At 42.2% G+C, this 19,539-nt stretch overlaps 1 protein-coding gene across 4 annotated transcripts in view; it reads left to right on the top strand.

Moving 5' to 3' along the window:
* The window catches only part of SLC8A3 (solute carrier family 8 member A3), a 523,260-nt gene that overhangs the window by 485,698 nt on the left and 18,023 nt on the right, over positions 1-19,539 (top strand). For all 4 annotated transcript variants that reach the window (XM_082242600.1, XM_082242598.1, XM_082242599.1 and 1 more), the window contains 2 exons: positions 7,941-8,071; positions 9,846-9,945. In XM_082242600.1, the coding sequence (XP_082098726.1) occupies positions 7,941-8,071; positions 9,846-9,945 (231 nt within the window). The remainder of the gene's footprint in view (positions 1-7,940; positions 8,072-9,845; positions 9,946-19,539) is intronic.

Genomic DNA, 19,539 nt, shown 5'->3' with positions numbered 1-19,539 from the left:
GTGCTAACAAAGTGAAAAAAATATATACATTCTTGCAAACGTTCATGTGTAAAGTGCTCAAGTGCTCCAAAAACTCTATAAAGGTGCTGAAGTGCTTCATGTAAACATGCCATGCTGTGTGCAACACTACCCTCTCGTATCCCCACTCACCAGAAGGGATGGACCCACAGCTTTTCAGTCTGGGGGTCAAATCAAGCTTAAATCTGGTGTTGTGGATATCGGACCTCTTTGCGTTTGAAAACGGGTTCCACAAATATTTATCTTGGGATTCATTGTGTTTTATATGTTTGTGAGCCCATTATATTGTTATATTATATGGGCAAGCATTGTATTATAATAAGTATATCAATTGCTTGATAAAAGGCACAGTTCTGTAACCCACTATACTGTCCCATCAACCACTGTTCTTTAGAATGCATAGTGTTAAAACTAGGAATGCTTAGAAACTTTCCAACAAATTTGCATTGAGGCTTTCATGAGATCATGTGAAATTTGGTAATAGCTCACCTTATAAATGAACCTATTCAGTTTAAAATAGAAAGGTAAGGCAAAACATTTGTGTAAAGATATAAAAAATATTAAATACCTTTTTTTCCCCCCTCTTTTTTCGGTGATCACATTCCCTCTGTTCTCAGCTGCATAAGAGCTAGGGGAGGAGAAATTGCACCACACTAAACTTCCCAGTAAATGACTGTGCGTCGGGGGGGGGGGGTCAGGACAAGTCTGATCATTGGAGAAGAGCAGGCCAATTTCCCAGCACAGCTAGAGGGCTGACCACACTGTGCTCTTGTGTCTAGTGTGGTCAGTTTTAGATAGAAAAGCAGAGAGACTGGCAGGAACACCAGGGATTAAAAAAAAAAAACTTTATATTTATAAAAAATAAATAAAAACTGCAATAGTATGATCAATATTGTAATGTTGGACATTCCTACATGTTAAAAGCCAAATTCATCCAATGTCAATCTCTGTCGTGGGTGGAGTGTAGTGGAACAGATGACTTGGTCTCGTATCTGGTCTTTCGTGCTTAATAGATCTCTACCCACCCTTAAATAGGCAGCATCAGTCTGTCAGGTTGGCTGGGAGGTGAAGAGGCTTGTGACTGAGTTAGGCCCTAGAGGATATCTGCCTTTCTATTCAATATGTTCATTACACTGAAGCCAGTAATAACCAGCAGCTTGACCATTCAGCCAAGATTACAGCTGGTCACTGGCAGATGGGAAAAGGTTTCACTATTTGGCGGGATAGATTTAGCCTAGGGGGATCAAACACTGCCTCTACTTCATCCAAGACAAAGAATCCATTTTGGATGGAGTTGCTCTTTATTTTTTCCTTTGCATACACTTTAGTGCATCCTAATAAAATAGAAGAAATTAATTTACAGCAATATTCAGATAACTGAATTATTATTCAGCCCTAATTATGATGGTATATACTTCCATTTTACTTGACATCTCCTTAAATATTTGTGTGTTTCATGTTCTTAAATCTTAACTGTGTCTTTCAACCTCTAATACTGAGCAAACATCCATTTGGCACTTTGCTCTTATGTTATCTCTAATCTTGACATGACTTCAAATATTGCTTTGATAGTATTAAGAATCATAATTAGGAATCAGTTAAAACCTAAACCTTGCTGGGAAATAAGAAGCACTTAACCCATTTAGAGAGATGGAGTTCCAACTGTTTCTACCATCCATTTAGTTTTTCTTTATTGCCTTGATAAGTGATATGCTAACAGTACATACAAGTATCTTCTATAAAAACAGAGGGAAGGAGAAAGGCATATAATGCCTTTGGGAAGCAGCCAGATTCCAGTAGTCCTTAAAGTGGTTATAAAGGCAGAGGGTATTTTACCTTAATGCATTCTCTGCATTAAGGTGCTGGTTCACACCATAGAAACGCAGTCCGCATGCATTCCGGATGCGTTTCTCCATACAGTGTATACAATAATAATAAAAAAAAATACAGTGCATTTTTTTCCCTTTCTTGTCTTCATCTTAAATAGGGACATGTGCATTTTTGATGCATTTTCGGTGCATTTGAATGTTTTTTTATACATTCCGGTGCATTTTTGATGCGTTCTGGTGCATTTTTTCCCTTCTTTTTTTCTTAATTTTAAATTGGATCTTGTGCATTCTGGTGCATTTTTAGTACGTCTAGGTACTTTAGGTTTGGTCAGAGACTGTAGCCATACTACAGAAGATCTAAACAGCGTTGAACAGAATTTTCACAACCCTATCAGGATCAAAAAATATTTGCAAAATAATTACATTATACCCAGGGTGCAATTTTTTCCAAGATAATCTGTTTCAAATGGGAAGGAGATGTACAGAATGCAGGGTTTAGGACTGAGCTACCTATAGAGTGCAGGGTAGAGTAGTGAGGTACAGAGTGCAGGGTTTAGAGGTGCAGGAGTGAGGTACGTACAGAGTGCAGGGTTCAGAAGTGCACTATGTACAGAGTACGGTGTTCAGGAGTGAGGTACGTACAGAGTGCAGGTTTCAGAAATGCGCTACTTCTACAGTGTGCTAATAGCATACTTCTGCACTCTGTATGTAGCACACTCCTGAACTCTGCATTCTTTTTTTTTAGTGCAGCACTCTGTAAAATGCGCACTCACAAAATGTATTCTTGCCGAAAGCATGAAAAATATACCGCAATGGCTGTGGTTTGCATTTGCGTTCAAATACCAGGATTTTACGTCACTGGCAGTCCCGTCACCTAATGTATTTCGCTCCACCTTGGAAGCATCATGAGAGGTCCCAGAGGACTAGAGGATATTACTAGTCCCATGTGGGAAGGACAAGTATATTTCCAAGTATTGTCCTGGAAGGAGTGTGCTATAGCCAGTGCTGTATCTTGGCCTAGGCCAACAAGGCCCAGGCCTAGGGCAGCACTTTGCAGGGGGGCAGCAAAAAAGCTGCAACCCGCACGAAAAAAAAAAAATAGCCTCCTCCCAGCTCCCACACGAAAAGGGTCCCCGCTGGCTTATAAGATATTTGGATATACTTGTACTTGGATATACTTGTGTTTGCTGCCACTGATTATTTCACTTATTTGTATAATGACTATGGATGTCCTATTCATTATACAAATAAGTGAAATAATCCTATGATTACAAATCAGTGGCAGCGAACACAAATCCAAATATCCCAAAAGAAAGGAGTAATCCTTACTAATCCAGTGACATAAGGCAGTACTAATAAGCACTGATAAGGCTGCACTGATGAGGTGACACTGATAAGCTGCACTAATAAGGCAGCACTGATAAGCTGCACTGATGGGCACTGATATGCTGCACTGATGGGCAACTGATATGCTGCACTGATGGGCAACCAATGTGCGGCACTGATGGGCAACTGATGTGCTGCACTGATTGGCACGAGGTGGCACTGATGGGCAACTGATATGCTGCACTGATGGGCACGAGGCCGCACTGATATGCTGTCCTGATGGGCACTGATATTTTGCATTGATGGCCACTGATGGAAACTAATGAGGCTGCACTGATGGGCACTGATGAGGCTGAACTTATGGGAACTGATGAGGCTGAACTTATGGGAACTGATGAGGCTGTATTGAAGGGCACTGATAGACTGTCGTGGTCTGTGGTTTACAGATGACAGGGCGGGTAACAGGAAGGGGTGTGGCCTTTACAGGAAGGGGTGGGTCATATGTAAATTAGGGGGTGCCCAAGCATAGTTAGGCCTAGGGCAGCACAAAACCTTTGGTAGGGACAGATTGCACCTAAATTGGGTGGGTGCAGCCGTACTGGGTGAGAGGATGGCCAAAAAGTTAGAGGGGCCTTTAAACTAGGGAATGGGGGGGAGGGTACAGATGTAGAATTAGCCAGCGGTAAGCAAGTTTCAGAGGGCAGAAATGGGGGCATTAGTGGTAGAGTGTTCGGAGCTCCTATACCCAGGGTGGGTATGGGGAAAAATCAAGAGAGCAGCCTAAAAACATCAAGTGAGGATAAATGTAACCGATCAAAATTACGAGGCTTGTATACCAATGCCAGAAGCCTGGCCAACAAGATGGGAGAGCTGGAGCTGCTGATGTTTGAGGAGGACTTAGATTTTGTGGGGATAACTGAGACTTGGTTTGACAGCTCTCATGATTGGATGGGTCCATTCAGGGATATTCCCTTTATCGCAGAGATAGAGAAGGTAAAAAAGGGGAAGGGGCATGTCTGTATATTAAGAACAGTATACAGGTAAATCTGAGGGATGATATTAATAATGGAGCTATGGACGAGGCAGAATCCCTATGGGTAGAGCTTCAAAGGGAAGGCACGGTGGGGAAGGTAATATTGGGCGTATGCTATAGGCCCCCCAACCTGAGGGAGGAGGGGGAGGCGGACCTCATTTTACAGATAGGATTGGCAGCAAGGACGGGAAACGTCATTATAATGGGGGACTTTAATTATCCAGATATAGACTGGGCAGAAGGAACCGCACACTCAGCCAAGGCTAGGCAGTTCCTAAATGTTTTGCAGGACAATTTCATGGCCCAGATGGTGAATGCACCGACGAGGAAAGATGCGGTACTTGACCTACTGATTACCAACAATACAGACCTGATCACGGATATAGAAAAACGGGACAACTTAGGAAACAGTGACCATAGGTCAATAAGTTTCAGTATTAATTACAGTTATAGGAAGCAGAGGGGTAATATAAGGACGCTGAATTTCAAAAGAGCCAATTTCCCAAAACTGCGCTCGCTGCTAGAAAATATCAATTGGGATAGAACCCTGGGAACAAAGAACACAGAGGAAAAATGGGAGTGCTTCAAGAGCATACTTAACAAGGGGATTGACCAGTGCATTCCAAAAGGGAAATAAATTTAAAAGAGCAAAATTAAACCCTGGGTGGCTAAACACAAACATAAAAATGCATATTAGTGCTAAAGAAAAGGCCTTCAAAAAATACAAGACTGAGGGGTCATTGGCAGCATTTAATCATTACAAAGAGTGTAATAAGAAATGTAAAGGCGAAATCAGGGCGGCTAAAATAGAACACGAGAGACATATAGCGGAGGAGAGCAAAAAGAACCCCAAGAAGTTCTTTAAGTATATAAACAGTAAGAAAGCGAGGCCAGTACACATTGGCCCCATAAAAGATGACAAAGGTAATATGGCCACTGAGGACAAAGAAAAGGCGGAAGTGTTAAATCATTTCTTCTCTTCAGTCTTCACAAAAGAATCGGGGGGCTACACGAACCTAGCTTGTAAGGCCGAACTAAACAACACACCTCAGGAAGTGCCGCCATGGCTAACAGAAGATAGACTTAGAACTAAACTAGAGAAACTTAGCATAAATAAATCACCGGGACCGGATGGCTTGCACCCCAGGGTTCTTAAAGAGCTCAGCCAGGTGATTGCCAGACCCTTCTTGATCTTTAAGGATAGTTTACAGACGGGTATGGTGCCAGCTGATTGGAAAAAAGCCAACGTGGTACCAATATTTAAAAAGGGGCCGAGGTGTATCCCGGGGAACTATAGGCCGGTCAGCCTAACATCTGTAGTCTGCAAGATTTTGGAGGGGATATTAAGGGACCATATACAAGACTTTAGTAATGAAAACTGTATTATTAGTAGCAATCAGCATGGATTTATGAAAAATCGTTCTTGCCAAACCAATCTATTAACCTTCTACGATGAAGTGAGCTGCCACCTAGATAAAGGTAAGCCGGTGGATGTGGTGTATCTGGACTTTGCAAAGGCCTTTGACACCGTTCCCCACAAACGCTTACTGTACAAACTAAGGAAGGTAGGTATGGACCATAAGGTGAGTACCTGGATAGAGAACTGGCTCCAGGGGAGAGTCCAGAGGGTGATGATTAATGGGGAGTACTCGGATTGGGCGGGTGTGGAAAGTGGGGTCCCCCAGGGTTCGGTCCTGGGACCAATCCTGTTTAATTTATTCATAAATGATCTAGAGGAGGGGATATCTAGTACAATCTCGGTATTTGCTGATGATACTAAACTAGGCATGCCAATATCTTCTATGCAGGGTGTGGAAACCTTGCAAGCAGACCTGAACAAAATAACGGGGTGGGCAACTACATTGCAGATGAGGTTTAATGTTGAAAAATGTAAAGTAATGCACTTGGGGGCCAAAAACCAGAAAGCAAGCTACTCACTAGGGGGGGAACCTCTGGGTGAGTCTAAGATGGAAAAAGACTTGGGGGTACTGGTAGACAACAGGCTTGGCAGTAGCATGCAATGCCAAGCCACTGCAAGTAAAGCCAACAGAATACTGGGATGTATAAAAAAGGGGATTCACTCCAGAAATAAAGAGATTATTCTTCCACTCTACAAGACTCTGGTCCGGCCACATCTGGAGTATGCTGTCCAGTTCTGGGCACCGGTCCTCAGGAAGGATGTGCTGGAATTGGAAAGAGTCCAGAGAAGGGCAACAAAAATAATTAGGGGAATGAAGGACATCAGCTATGAGGAAAGGCTACAAGCACTGAACCTATTCTCTCTGGAGAAGAGAAGATTGAGGGGGGATATGATATCAATGTACAAATAATGTACTGGCGACCCTGGCATAAGGAACAAACTATTCAGAGTAAGGGAATACAATAAGACGCGTGGCCACTCACTAAAACTAGAGGAAAGGCGGTTTAACCTTAAAATGCGTAAGGGGTTCTTCACTGTAAGAGCGGTAAGGATGTGGAATTCTCTTCCACAAGCAGTCGTATCAGCAGGGAGCATTGATAGTTTCAAAAAAAACTTTTAGATGGTCACCTTAGAGACCACAACATACAGGGGTATACAATGTACGGTTAAAAGCAAACACACACACACACACACACACACACATCATAGGTTGAACTGGATGGACTGTTGTCTTTTTTCAACCTCACCAACTATCTAACTATGTAACCTAAATACACCACTGGTTATAGCTTAATGGACACAGTTACCAGAAGACTCAAGGAGTGTGACGGCTTGAAGTTAAATACTAAAAATGCTTTGTTGACTACTTCTTATTGGGTAGTCCTTCATTTGGGGTAATAATCAGTGTGTGTCATCTCTATTGGTGGTGGCTTTTCACTAGCACCTGTCGTTTGAAACCAAAGTCACTGGATCCCTATCAAGGAACTTTATCATCTCCGAATGCTATGGACTCTATTTGTATCTAAAGTGCTGAATTTATTTTATATTGTTGACCCTTTCCCTTCACCTATCACAAACTGGGGCAAATCAGACTTAAAAGGATGAAATGCAAAAGCAGAGGTTACCATCAGTGAAAACCGTGTCAAAAAGAACAGCATATCTAGGGATCCAGAAAACGAAATGATGTGAAATTGTTTTCGTTTACAGTGTATTGCATAAACCAGATCTATTTAAATGACATAACATCAATGTATAGACAGTAGCGCCCTTAAATAAATGATACAAATGATGATTAAGAAACATTATAAATAAGTTTTTAACACACTGTCACAGGTGTATTAAATAAAAAGTCCAAAAAACAAAAAGTTTCCAGAGTCTTGCTACACTTCCACCACACCAAGTGATTGATTGTGACCCATCCCATTGAGCTGGGAACCAACTGCAGATGCCTAATATTTTCATATATAGGCAAAAAGGCAGGTAACCCCCAGTGTATTGTATATCTGACATGTCTATGTCAAGAGTCAGGCCAACTAAATCTATTGAAAGGAGTAGCTCTTAAAAAGGTTAATTTGTAAAAAAGTATAATAAACCTTTTTTTTTTTTTTTAATTTGTAGCCAACTTATCAATGAGTAGGGTAACTGTCATTTAAATCGGTCCTAGTTAATAAAGAGAAAAGCAGCAGTAGGACAATGTGCCATGGCTCAAAATGTCTGCATTTCAATGCCAACTAAAGCAGTCCATTTCTGGATGTTGTATCAAGTGTTATTGATGTATATTCAGAGTTCTTACCATACCTTTGTTCTGTTGTAGCTGCTGATATGGCAGAAAGGAAACTCTCTATGGAAGAAGAAGAAGCCAAACGAATAGCTGAGATGGGCAAACCTGTTCTGGGAGAGCACCCAAAATTGGAGGTCGTCATTGAGGAGTCTTATGAGTTCAAAGTGAGAAAATTATCATTATGGAAATTTAAAAGGAACTGGTGAAGAAGCAGGCTCTGGGACATTAATCCTCAGTCTGGCTTCACTACTTAGTACTTGGAGTGATTTGGAACAAATGTGCATGATCTTCAAGTTTTGCCATACTTTTTGTCGGTGATTCACTAGATTTTTGATCAGCATCAGATTAATTTTAGATATAAGAAAGGAAAAGTTTATTTAGACAAAGCAAATCCAGACAGTGAATCGATACTATTCAAGCAAACCAGCTTATACCAGATTTGACCCCAAATGCCCAAATTCACATACCAGGATCGTATATTGACACAAGTTTAACAGGAAACTATATGGTCTTTGGTTAATTCATTTATTTAATTATATTATTTTGACAAGTTTGACTAATTTTTCAATATTTGCATACAATCTTTATCCTATAAACAAACATTTGCTTGCTGATCATGCAAGGCTTTCGAGTAAAAAGCTCTATTTCCACTAGTTAACTGCCTGTCGTGAAAATTTATGTCACGACACAGGTTAGTCATAGATTAACAGTAAATCATTTTAGAAAACCTGTTTGCTGCCTTTAGCTGTTGACTCCAAGTGGTAAATATGAAATATTCTCATGCAATATTTTGAATTTACATACTAAAAAGAAATAAAATATATATTTTCAAAAGGAAACAATTACAAAAATCATATTATCCTTAAAGCGTAACTCCAAATAAATGTATTTATTTTTAGCTATGGATAGAGTGGAGAAAAATTACAATTTCTGTAAGGTTGTATTTATGTCTGGGACCCTATTGTGGAGATTTTCCCTCACTTCCTGTGTCTGTGATGCCTGTACAAGAATGGAGGCAGGTGTTGTCATAGGGACAGGAAGCCATAGATAGGAATAATACATAAAACACTGTCAGGTTCTGATCCTTCCCAGTCGCTCTACTATAATGTATTTTTTTAAAATGTGTGTCCTTCGAGTTCCAGTCTTTTTTTTAACCTTCCAAGTTTTCCAATGCCACCCTGGTATAAAGTCCTAAATGGAAATTTTTTTGGGGGTTTCTTAATTTTTTTTTTATATATCTTCAGGTGGCACTTTCTGTCCCAGCCACCTAGGCGATGATGTCATTATGCGATTCCCATTGACTCCTGAAATATCAGCGTCAACTATCCCAGGAGTCTTTGGAAAGCCTAATGAAATCTTGCGGTATTTGAATAAAACATGAAACCCAATCAACTGTTCTGCGTCATTGCTGCGCAGGCCAGAGATTGGCTAGGTAGCCAGCTGCATTGAATCCCGGAAAAAGACAAGTGGCCCACATCATAGATTCTCACCTGCCTGCTTCCGAAATCAGTTAAAACTAACCAACATGATTACTGGCCTAACAGTATTTTAAAAATCATGGGGGAGCTTTTTTTTTTTTTTTTTTTTAAAAATGGATTATGGGGACTGGAGCTCTGCTTTAAAGAGATTTTCTATCACTTACTGTTCTGAACTGATATGAAATCTTCCTAAGCTGGACAAAGACAACAATTAAACCCTGACTGGGGCTTTAACCTTTCCAAAACCAAATTACACTTCATGCATGTAGTTGAGTTTTAACTTTATTCAAAGATCTAAAACACTTATTTTGGCTTAAATTAAAGTGCATTACTGCAAAAGCAAATGGCTATTTAAAATATAGGTCCAATTATTAACAATTTTAACTTATTGTGTTGTATCGCTGTTTTAAGCTGGGATTGTATCCATATACCAATCTGCTTTATTATTGTTTCTGGGTAGAGCACAGTAGACAAACTCATAAAGAAGACTAACCTTGCCTTGGTAGTAGGGACTCATTCATGGAGGGATCAGTTCATGGAAGCAATCACCGTCAGTGCTGGTAAGAAATAAAATCTTTAATTATTGTTTAGTACAATAATATTTTCAATAATATCTACCCTTTTTTTAAAGTGTCAGTAAACCCAAACCAATTCTAGGTGTATAGCTGTTTAAGATTGTGCACTATACCTGCTTGCAAAAGCTTGTCATCATCCATCTGTTACTTTCTTGTAAATACCTGGTTGATCCAGCCACAATCATGCATGTCCCCACAGTGTGTGGCAATCTTAGGGCAGCCGTTCTTCCGGCTCCTCCAATGCCACACTTTGTGGACATGCTCCTTCTGCACCTCATTTCTTCTGTTGAAGCTGCCACATGTGGCTCCAAATGTCTGTGTAATTTTGACTCCCTTTTTCTCCTCTCCTATCTCTAATTTGCTACTTAACACGCTCTGTGAGTCACTTCACAAGTACAAATAATGTAATGTGGGACAGCTAGTAGATGTGATGGATAATACATAAATTATCCCTCAGGGGATCATGTGGGGCGAATCCATCAGAGATAATTGATGGAGGATTCCTCTTGTCTGCTTGCCATCCCACATTACTCTAGGGTTGCCACCTTTTCTTCAAGCCAAACCCAAACAGTTTAGCAGCGCACAGAATTCTTTTTTTTTTTTTTTTAAGAGGGAATACTGTGGATTTGACTTAAAGGGTAACTCTGATGTAAGGGTGTTTCTGCTCACCAAAACCCCACTTACATCAGAGTTCCCAGCATTCTCCCTTAGATCAGGTTTCCCAAAGTCCTCCTTACATCAGAGTCCGCAGAGCATCCCTTACATCTGAGTCCCTCTTACCTTCATGTTCTCACTCGGTCAGGGGCAGGAGAAAGAAAGGAGAGAAAAGACTTCAGTCACAGACAGTGGATGGTGAGCTTACTCACCTGAGGATGAAGGACTTTTATCCACAATGTATCTGCCGGCTGCTGGGCTTCAAATAGACCACCTTCTGGGGCACAGCACGCCGGGGATTGGAGTGTGGGCGGGCAGACACAGAGGGGTGAGAGCGGTAGGAGGAGGAGCAGATCAAGCGCTCTCTTGTCTGGGCAGGGGCAGGACGACTGGACTGGCTCTGGGCAGTGTGAGAGAGAGTGTCACAGACACCACTTGGCAGGCCTGGTGATTAGGGTGTGCTCAGGCACACCCAGCCTTTGCACACACCTAAGCACTCTGCTTTTATGGTACTTGGTTACTTGGGGAGCCACACGCCATTCTAAATAATGTGTCTGGGTTTCAGGCAGTCTGAAATACGGACACATGATTCAAAACCCCGATCAAACGTGTGGCAACTCTACATTTTTCACATTCCAGAAGCTTGTGAGGCAGCAGCTCTTACAGCGAGCCTGGCTGCTACTATATTTTACAAACACAGGAGCAGTGTTCTCCTTAGGATCTGTTTTTATATAGAACACAGAGATTAATTCAACAAAAGTGACCACAAAGTCAGTTGGCTCTGTGCGGCCACAGAAGGAGAAAGGAACTGCTTACAGTGATGTCTGCAGGCTTCAATACAAGAATTATGCTTGCTCCATCCACTGATCTCCTAGTAAGGTGAAGAACAAGTAGCTGATGGAGGGAGATTGACTAAAACTGGTGCACACAGAATCTGATGCAGCTGTGCATAGTAACCAATTAGCTTCTACATTTTATTGTCAAAGCTTAAATGAACAGGCTGAAGTCAGAAGCTGATTTGTTACTATGCACAGCTGCACCATATTCTGTATGCACCAGTTTTAGTAAATTCCCCCTGTCACACAGTTGCAGGGTAAAGCAGCAGGAAAAAGGTAATTAATGTAAATATCACAATGTCATCTATAGATGTTTGATTTTTTGCTTATCTTCCTGTATGAAAAATATTAAATAGTGTTATCAAGTTTAAAGAAAGACAACACCTTAGATATACACATATATATGTGTGTGTGTGTGTGTGTGTGTATGTATATATACAGTGTATATATATATACACACACACACACAAATGAAAGGAACACTTATTATTTAGAGTACACCATCAAGGTAATTAAACTCCTGGGATATTGATCTGGTCAGTTAAGTAGCAGAGGGGGTTGTTAATCAGTTTCAGCTGCTTTGGTGTTAATGAAATTAACAACAGGTGCACTAGATGAGACGACCCCCAAAACAGGAATGGTTTTACAAGCGGAGGCCACTTTCATTTTTTCCCCTACTCATCTTTCTGACTGTTTTTCATGCATTTTGCATTTGGCTAGGGTCAGTGTCACTACTGGTAGCATGAGGCGATATTTGGACCCTATAGAGGTTTCACAGGCAGTCCAACTCCTCCAGGATGGCACATCAATACGTACCATTGCCAGAAGATTTGCTGTGTCTCCCAGCACAGTTTCAAGAGCATAGAGAAGATTCCAGGAGACAGAAAGTTACTCTAGGAAAGCTGGAAAGGGCTGTAGAATGTCCTTAACCCATCAGTAGGACCGGTATCTGCTCCTTTGTGCAAGGAGGAACAGGAGCAGCACTGCCAGAGCCCTACAAAATAACTTCCAGGAGGCCACTATGTGAATGTCTCTGACCAAACAATCAGAAACAGACTTTATGAGGGTGGCCTGAGGGCCCAACTTCCTCTAGTGGGCCCTGTACTCCCTGCCTGGCACCATTGAACTTGAATGGCATTTGCCATTAAACATGAGAATTGGCAGGTACGCCACTGGCACCATGTGCTTTTCACAGATGAGTGCAGGTTCACCCTGAGCACATGTGACAGACATGAAAGGGTCTGGAGAAGCCATAGAGGAAGGGTTCTGGTCATCCCAAACGTTTTCCATTTGAGGATTATGGAGGCCACTGTGCTCTTAGGAACCTTAAATGCAGCAGAAATCTTTTTGTAACCTTGGCCAGATCTGTGCCTTGCCACAATTCTGTCTCTGAGCTCTTCAGGCAGTTCCTTTGACCTCATGATTCTCATTTGCTCTGACATGCATTGTGATCTGGAAGGTCTTGTATAGACAGATGTGTGGCTTTCCTAATCAAGTCCAATCAGTATAATCAAACACAGCTGGACTCAAATGAAGGTGTAGAACCATCTCAAGGATGATCAGAAGAAATGGAAAGCACCTGAGTTAAATATATGAGTGTCACAGCAAAGGGTCTGAATACTTAGGACCATGTGATATTTCAGTTTTTCTTTTTTAATAAATCTGCAACAATGTCAACAATTCTGTGTTTTTCTGTCAGTATGGGGTGCCATGTGTACATTCATGAGGAAGAAGAATGAACTTAAATGATTTTAGCAAATGGCTGCAATATAACAAAGAGTGAAAAATTTAAGGGGGTCTGAATACTTTCCGTACCCACTGTATACTATACATGGCACAAAGTAGTTATCATCTATTAGACTTAATTCACAAAGCTTTTAGACAAGGACATTAAATCTAATTTAACCATGGACTAATTTAGGTAATTGGACTTACCGTATATACTCGAGTATAAGCCGAGTTTTTCAGCACATTTTTTTGTGCTGAAAACGTCCCCCTCGGCTTATACTCGAGTCAAGGAAAAAAAAAAAAATTTCTGTCCGCTCCGACGGGTTTAAGGTTTAAAAATGGCGCCGCCCGTCGCATACATGTCACCGCGCACGCGCCGCCGCCGCTCGTGTAATTTCGGCTATTCCCGGCGCCGCTCGGGAGAGGCCGGGAATAGCCGAAAGTATACGAGCGGTGGCGGCGCGTGCGCAATGACGTGTCGGCGCCGGGCGGCGCCATTTTTAAAATGAAGGCGCCTCTGAAACAGGTAAGTGAAACAGCTTCACTACCTGCCATGGGCTGCGGGCACACTACGAGGGATGCAGTGCTGCGGGCATGGTCCACATGTACCATGCCCACAGCACTGCATCTCCTGTAGTATGCCCACAACCCCAGATCCTCTTGTACCATGCCAGTGCCCTGCATTCTCCTGCACCATGCCAGTACCCTGCAATCTCCTGGACCATGCCAGTACCCTGCAATCTCCTGCACCATGCCAGTACCCTGCAATCTCCTGGACCATGCCAGTACCCTGCAATCTCCTGCACCATGCCAGTACCCTGCAATCTCCTGCACCATGCCAGTACCCTGCATTCTCCTGCACCATGCCAGTACCCTGCATTCTCCTGCACCATGCCAGTACCCTGCATTCTCCTGCACCATGCCAGTCACCCTGCATTCTCCTGCACCATGCCAGTACCCTGCATTCTCCTGCACCATGCCAGTCACCCTGCATTCTCCTGCACCATGCCAGTACCCTGCATTCTCCTGCACCATGCCAGTCACCCTGCATTCTCCTATACCATGCCAGTACCCTGCATTCTCCTGCACCATGCCAGTCACCCTGAATTTTCCTGTACCATGCCCGCCGCCCTGCATTCTCACCCTAGGCTTATACTCGAGTCAATGATTTTTCCCATCTTTTTGTGGTAAAAGTAGGGGTCTCGGCTTATACTCGGGTCGGCTTATACTCGAGTATATACGGTAGCTAAAAATAACTGTCAGTTTACAAAAAAAAAGTGTGTATATATATATATATATAAACACACACACTTATGGTGTGTTAGCTTTGTGAATTGAGCGAATAAAAATTCTTCAAGGGATTTAACTTGCTTACTTAATTCCTAGACCATAACATACATTTTGAGTTGGCACATCCTTTAAAGTGAACCCATCAATGAAATTCACTCTTCCCATTAATAATTATGACACATATCAGTACTCTCAGAGTCCATTCACACTAATACGACTTGTCAGGCGACTTGTCAGCCTGACAAGTCGCAGTCCGTCGTGTGATACGGGAACCGTTCTAATAGGAGCGACACAAGTTAGAACCTTAGAAAAAGGTTCCTGTACTAATTCGGGGCGACCTGGAACAACTTGCATAGACATTCATTCTGTGAAGTCCGTGCAAGTCGCGCCGAAGTCGTGCCGCTTCAGTGTGAACCGGCACTTAAGCCACATTTTTTTTCATAAATTCCTGCTTGCTGTGAACTAAAAACTGTTGCTCCCAAGCTACCTCCTGTAACCCAATTTAGGTCATGCGGTATCTAGTTAGCAGGAGAATTGTGAATATTTAACATTATAAATCAACTGCAAAGAGTCAGCCAGTGTGGTGACTTGTAGTAAGATAGATAAAGTAATTAGGAAGGAACAAGCTAAAGGGCTCTTTAACACGGTCCGCCTCTGTCAGCAGACTCCGTGCTGCTCAGCGCGGATCGATTCGCCGATCCCCGCTGAGCAGGCAGGTGACAGCTCCGTCTCCACTCTGTGTGCAGAGAGGGAGGTGTCAGAGCCCCGCTGCTCTCTATGGGGGAATCGGATGAGAGCGGAGCGCCTGTCCGATCCCCTGGACAGATAGAAAATAGGGTTTCCATCCGTCCGGATTTCACGGACAGGATCGGATGTGGATGGCAGCGGATAGCAGCAGGCATGTCACCGCTGACATCCACTGCCCCATAGGGATGCATGGAGGATCCGATCAGGTCCGCCTTAAAAACTGACAGGCGGATTTCATCGGATCGTTCGTGTGAAAGGGGCCTTATGTAGCAATCCTCATATGTAATTAGCAAGTAAGGCTGTGCTCATTTGTTAGATTAGACCCAGGTTGGTTACATATTGACACACCCTGAATATATATATAGACAATGGATATAAAAAGTCTACACACCCCTGTTAAAATGTCAGGTTTCTGTGATGTAAACAAATGAGACAAAGATAAATCATTTCAGAACTTTTTCGACCTTTAATGTGACCTATAAACTGTACAACTCAATGGACAAGCAAACTGAAATATTTTAGGGGAAGGGAAGTAAAACTACAAAACTAAAATAATGTGGTTGCATAAGTGCGCACACCCTCTAATAACTGGGGATGTAGCTGTGTTCAGAATTAACCAGTTCTGGACCGGAAGGATTTGCCCCCTTAATGACCAGGCTGTATTTTGCGATTCCGCACTGCGTTATTTTAACGGAAAATTGCACGGTCGTGCGACACTTTACCAAAATAAAATTGATGTCCATTTTTCCCCACAAATCGAGCTTTCTTTTGGTGGCATTTAAGAACCTGTGCTATTTTTTTTAGCGCTATAAAACAAAAAAAGGAGCATCAATTCTTAAAAATATTTTCACATTCGGCTATATTATATAACATTCCCAAAAAAGAAAATTTAAAAATCAAGTTTTCATCCTTTTAGGCCAATTTGTATTCTGCTACATATTTTTGGATAAAAAAAAAAAAAAAATTGCAATAAGCGTATTTTGATTGGTTTGCGCAAAAGTTATCGAGTCTACAAAACCAGGGGAAAGATTTGTGTTTTTATTTTATATTATTTTACTAGTAATGGCTGCGATCTGTGATTTTTAGCGTGACTGCGCCATTGTGGCGGACTGATCGGACACCTAACTGACCTTTTTACACTTTTGGGGGACCAGTGATATTACTACAGTAATCAGTGCTAAAAATATGCACTGTTACTGTAATAATGGCATTGGCAGGGAAGGGGTTAACCTAGTGGGTGATCAAAGGGTTAAATGTGAGCCTAAGGGAGTGTTTACTAACTTTGAGGGGAGGGGCTTGTGAAATGACCATAGAGATCTGTGATCCTATATAGAAGGATCACAGACGCCATGTAATAATTTCAGAGAGAAGAACGGGCAGCTGTGTTTGCAAAAGCTGACCGTTCTCTCTCAGCGGGGAGTGATTGCGGGTGCCCGGCAGTGACCTGTGCATCGGCATCCCCACTGCCTAGCGGGGGAAGGAGCGCGTGGCCGGCGGCACGCGCTCGACCCCCCCCCCCCTTACCATGTGCGCATAGTACTACGTCGTTTTTGTGCAACTGAGCCAGTAAAACTGTGGCAGGTGGTCGGCAAGTGGTTAAGCAATCACATTCAAACTCATGTTAAATAGGAGTCAGTACACACCTGCCATCATCTAAAGTGCCTCTGATTAACCCCATATAAAGTTCAGCTGTTCTAGTAGGTCTTTCCTACAGCTAAGGCCATGGTCCACAGAGGGCTTCCAAAGCATCAGAGGGATCTCATTGGTAAAAGGGTATCAGTCAGGAGAAGATTACAAAGGAATTTCCAAGGCATTAGATATACCATGGAACACAGTGAAGACAGTCATTAAGTGGAGAAAATATGGCACAACACGGACATTACCAAGAACTGGACATCCCTCCAAAATTGATGAAAAGACAAGAAGAAAACTGGTCAGGGGGGCTGCCAAGAGGCCTACACCAACATTAAAGGAACTGCAGGGATATCTGTCCAGTACTGGCTGTGTGGTACATATGACAATCTCCCGTATTCTTTATATGTCTGGGCTATGGAGTAGAGTGGCAAGATGGAAGCCTTTTCTTACAAAGAAAAACATGCATGTGGGAAAATGTGTTATGGTCTGATGAAACCAAGGTTGAATTTTTTGAGAACACCATCTCAAATTAAGAGGAGGACCTGTCCTGCTTATTCCTATTACATTCCTTGTAATAGGAATAAAAGTGATCAGAAAATATTTTTTAAAAGGACAGTGTAAAAATAAAAAATAAAAAGGTAAAATAAAGAAGAAAAAAAATTTAAAGCGCCCCATCCCACCGAGCTTGCGCGCAGAACCAAACGCATATGCAAGTCGCAAACACAAATGTAAACGGTGTGCAAACCACACATGTAAGGTATCGCCGTGATTAGAGCGAGAGCAATAATTCTAACCCTGAACCTCCTCTGCAACTCTAAACTAGAAACCTGTAAAAAAATGTACCAATGTTTGTCGCCATTCCACGAGCGTGCGCAATTTTGAAGCATGACATGTTGGATATCTGTTCTGTCCCCACATGAAGGCGATTGAAGGTATAACTGATAAAAGCTGTGTGACTTTCTACCTTCGTATCCAAGCAGTGGGGCAGACAGGACCGGCAGATGCTCAGGTTAGATGAATCCAGACTTAGGCATGGAGATGAAATCAAACGTGGGATTTATTCAGTCCAAATACAGCAATAGACGGTGATACAATACTGTTCTGTAGTAGTGGTATCAATACTGTCCTGTTGGTGTCTATCCTGAGGCTAACTGCTGGTCAAAAACTGATGCCTACACAAGTCCAAAAATGAGGAGAGTTTCCAGTCACACAGCCTTAATGAACTGACATGGCTGCTAGCTGTGACAAGACACACAGTGTGAAAAAACCACGCCCATTATACAATAACTTTACTGGCAAGAACAAAAGAACAAGGTGTGCGGCGTGCAAATTCTGGCCAGCAGTTAGGCAGCAGTACAACAATGCATAGGAACAACATGGAGAAACAAAGATAAATAATGCAATGTACAAATAACTGAGTAGAACAGCACAGTATCTATTTACTTGGCGTAACATTATCTTTCACACTGTAGAAATAAATTGGGCAAACGTAACTGTTTTTTATTTTTTAATTCAAAAAAGTGTATTTTTTCCAAAACAATTGCGTTTGTAAGACCGTTTCGCAAATACGGTGTGATGAAGTATGCAATGATTTCCATTTTATTCTCTAGGGTCTCTGCTAAAAAAAAAATATATAATATTTGGGAGTTCGAAGTCATTTTATAGCAAAAAATACTGATTTTAACTTGTAAACAACAAGCGTCAGAAATAGGCTTGGTCCATAAGTGGTTAAAAGGTGGAAAAAGTTTTAAAAAAATTTTTAAAACACATCAGATCTCAATAGGGAAAAATATCATGCTGGATATCTATACTGATATGGACTGGGTAATGTGTTAGGAATGAAAGGATGCCATATCGTTTGATGAAAATGGAAATTATCAATCTACAGAGAGCTGAATTCAAAGACATCCCAAAAATCAAAGTGAAAAAATGATGCAGCAGGCTAGTCCATTTTGCTGAAATTTTATTGCAGCAACTCAAAAATGGTAGTTTGTATGGCCCCACATGCTTGTATGCATGCCTGACAATGTTGGGGCATGCGCCTAATGAGACAACGTATGCTGTCCTGGGGTATTTCTTCCCAGATCTGGACCAGGGCATCACTGAGCTCCTAAACAGGCTAAGGTGCAACCTAGCAGCGTCGGATGGACTGAAACATAATATCCCAGGGGTGATCTACTGGATTTAGGTCAGGCGAGCATGGGGGCCATTTAATGGTATCAATTCCTTTCCTTCTCCAGGAACTGGCTGCATACTCTCGCCACATGAGGCCAGGCATTGTTGTGCACCAGGAGAAACCCAGGACCCACTGCACCAGCGTATGGTCTGACAATGGGTCCAAGGATTTCATCCCGATACCTCATGGCAGTCAGGGTGCCTTTGTCTAGCCTGTAGAGGTCTGTGTGTCCCTCCATGGATATGCCTCCCCAAACCATCACTGACCCACCACCAAACCAGTCATGCTGAACGATGTTACAAGAAGCATAACGTTCTCCACGGCTTCTCAGAGTGAACCCCCACTCATCTGTGAGAAGCACAGGGCACCAGTGGCAGACCTGACAATTCCAGTGTTCAATGGCAAATGCAAAACAAGCTCCACGGTGCTGGGCAGTGAGCAAAGGGCCCACTAGAGGTTGTCGGGCCCTCAGGCCGCTCTCATGAAATCTGTTTCTGCTTATTTGGTCAGAGT

Source organism: Pelophylax lessonae (assembly GCF_965119305.1).
Source record: "Pelophylax lessonae genome assembly, chromosome: 13".
NCBI lineage: Eukaryota > Metazoa > Chordata > Amphibia > Anura > Ranidae > Pelophylax > Pelophylax lessonae.
Note: the sequence above shows the minus strand (reverse complement) of the source record. Positions and strands in the feature narration are given on the sequence as shown.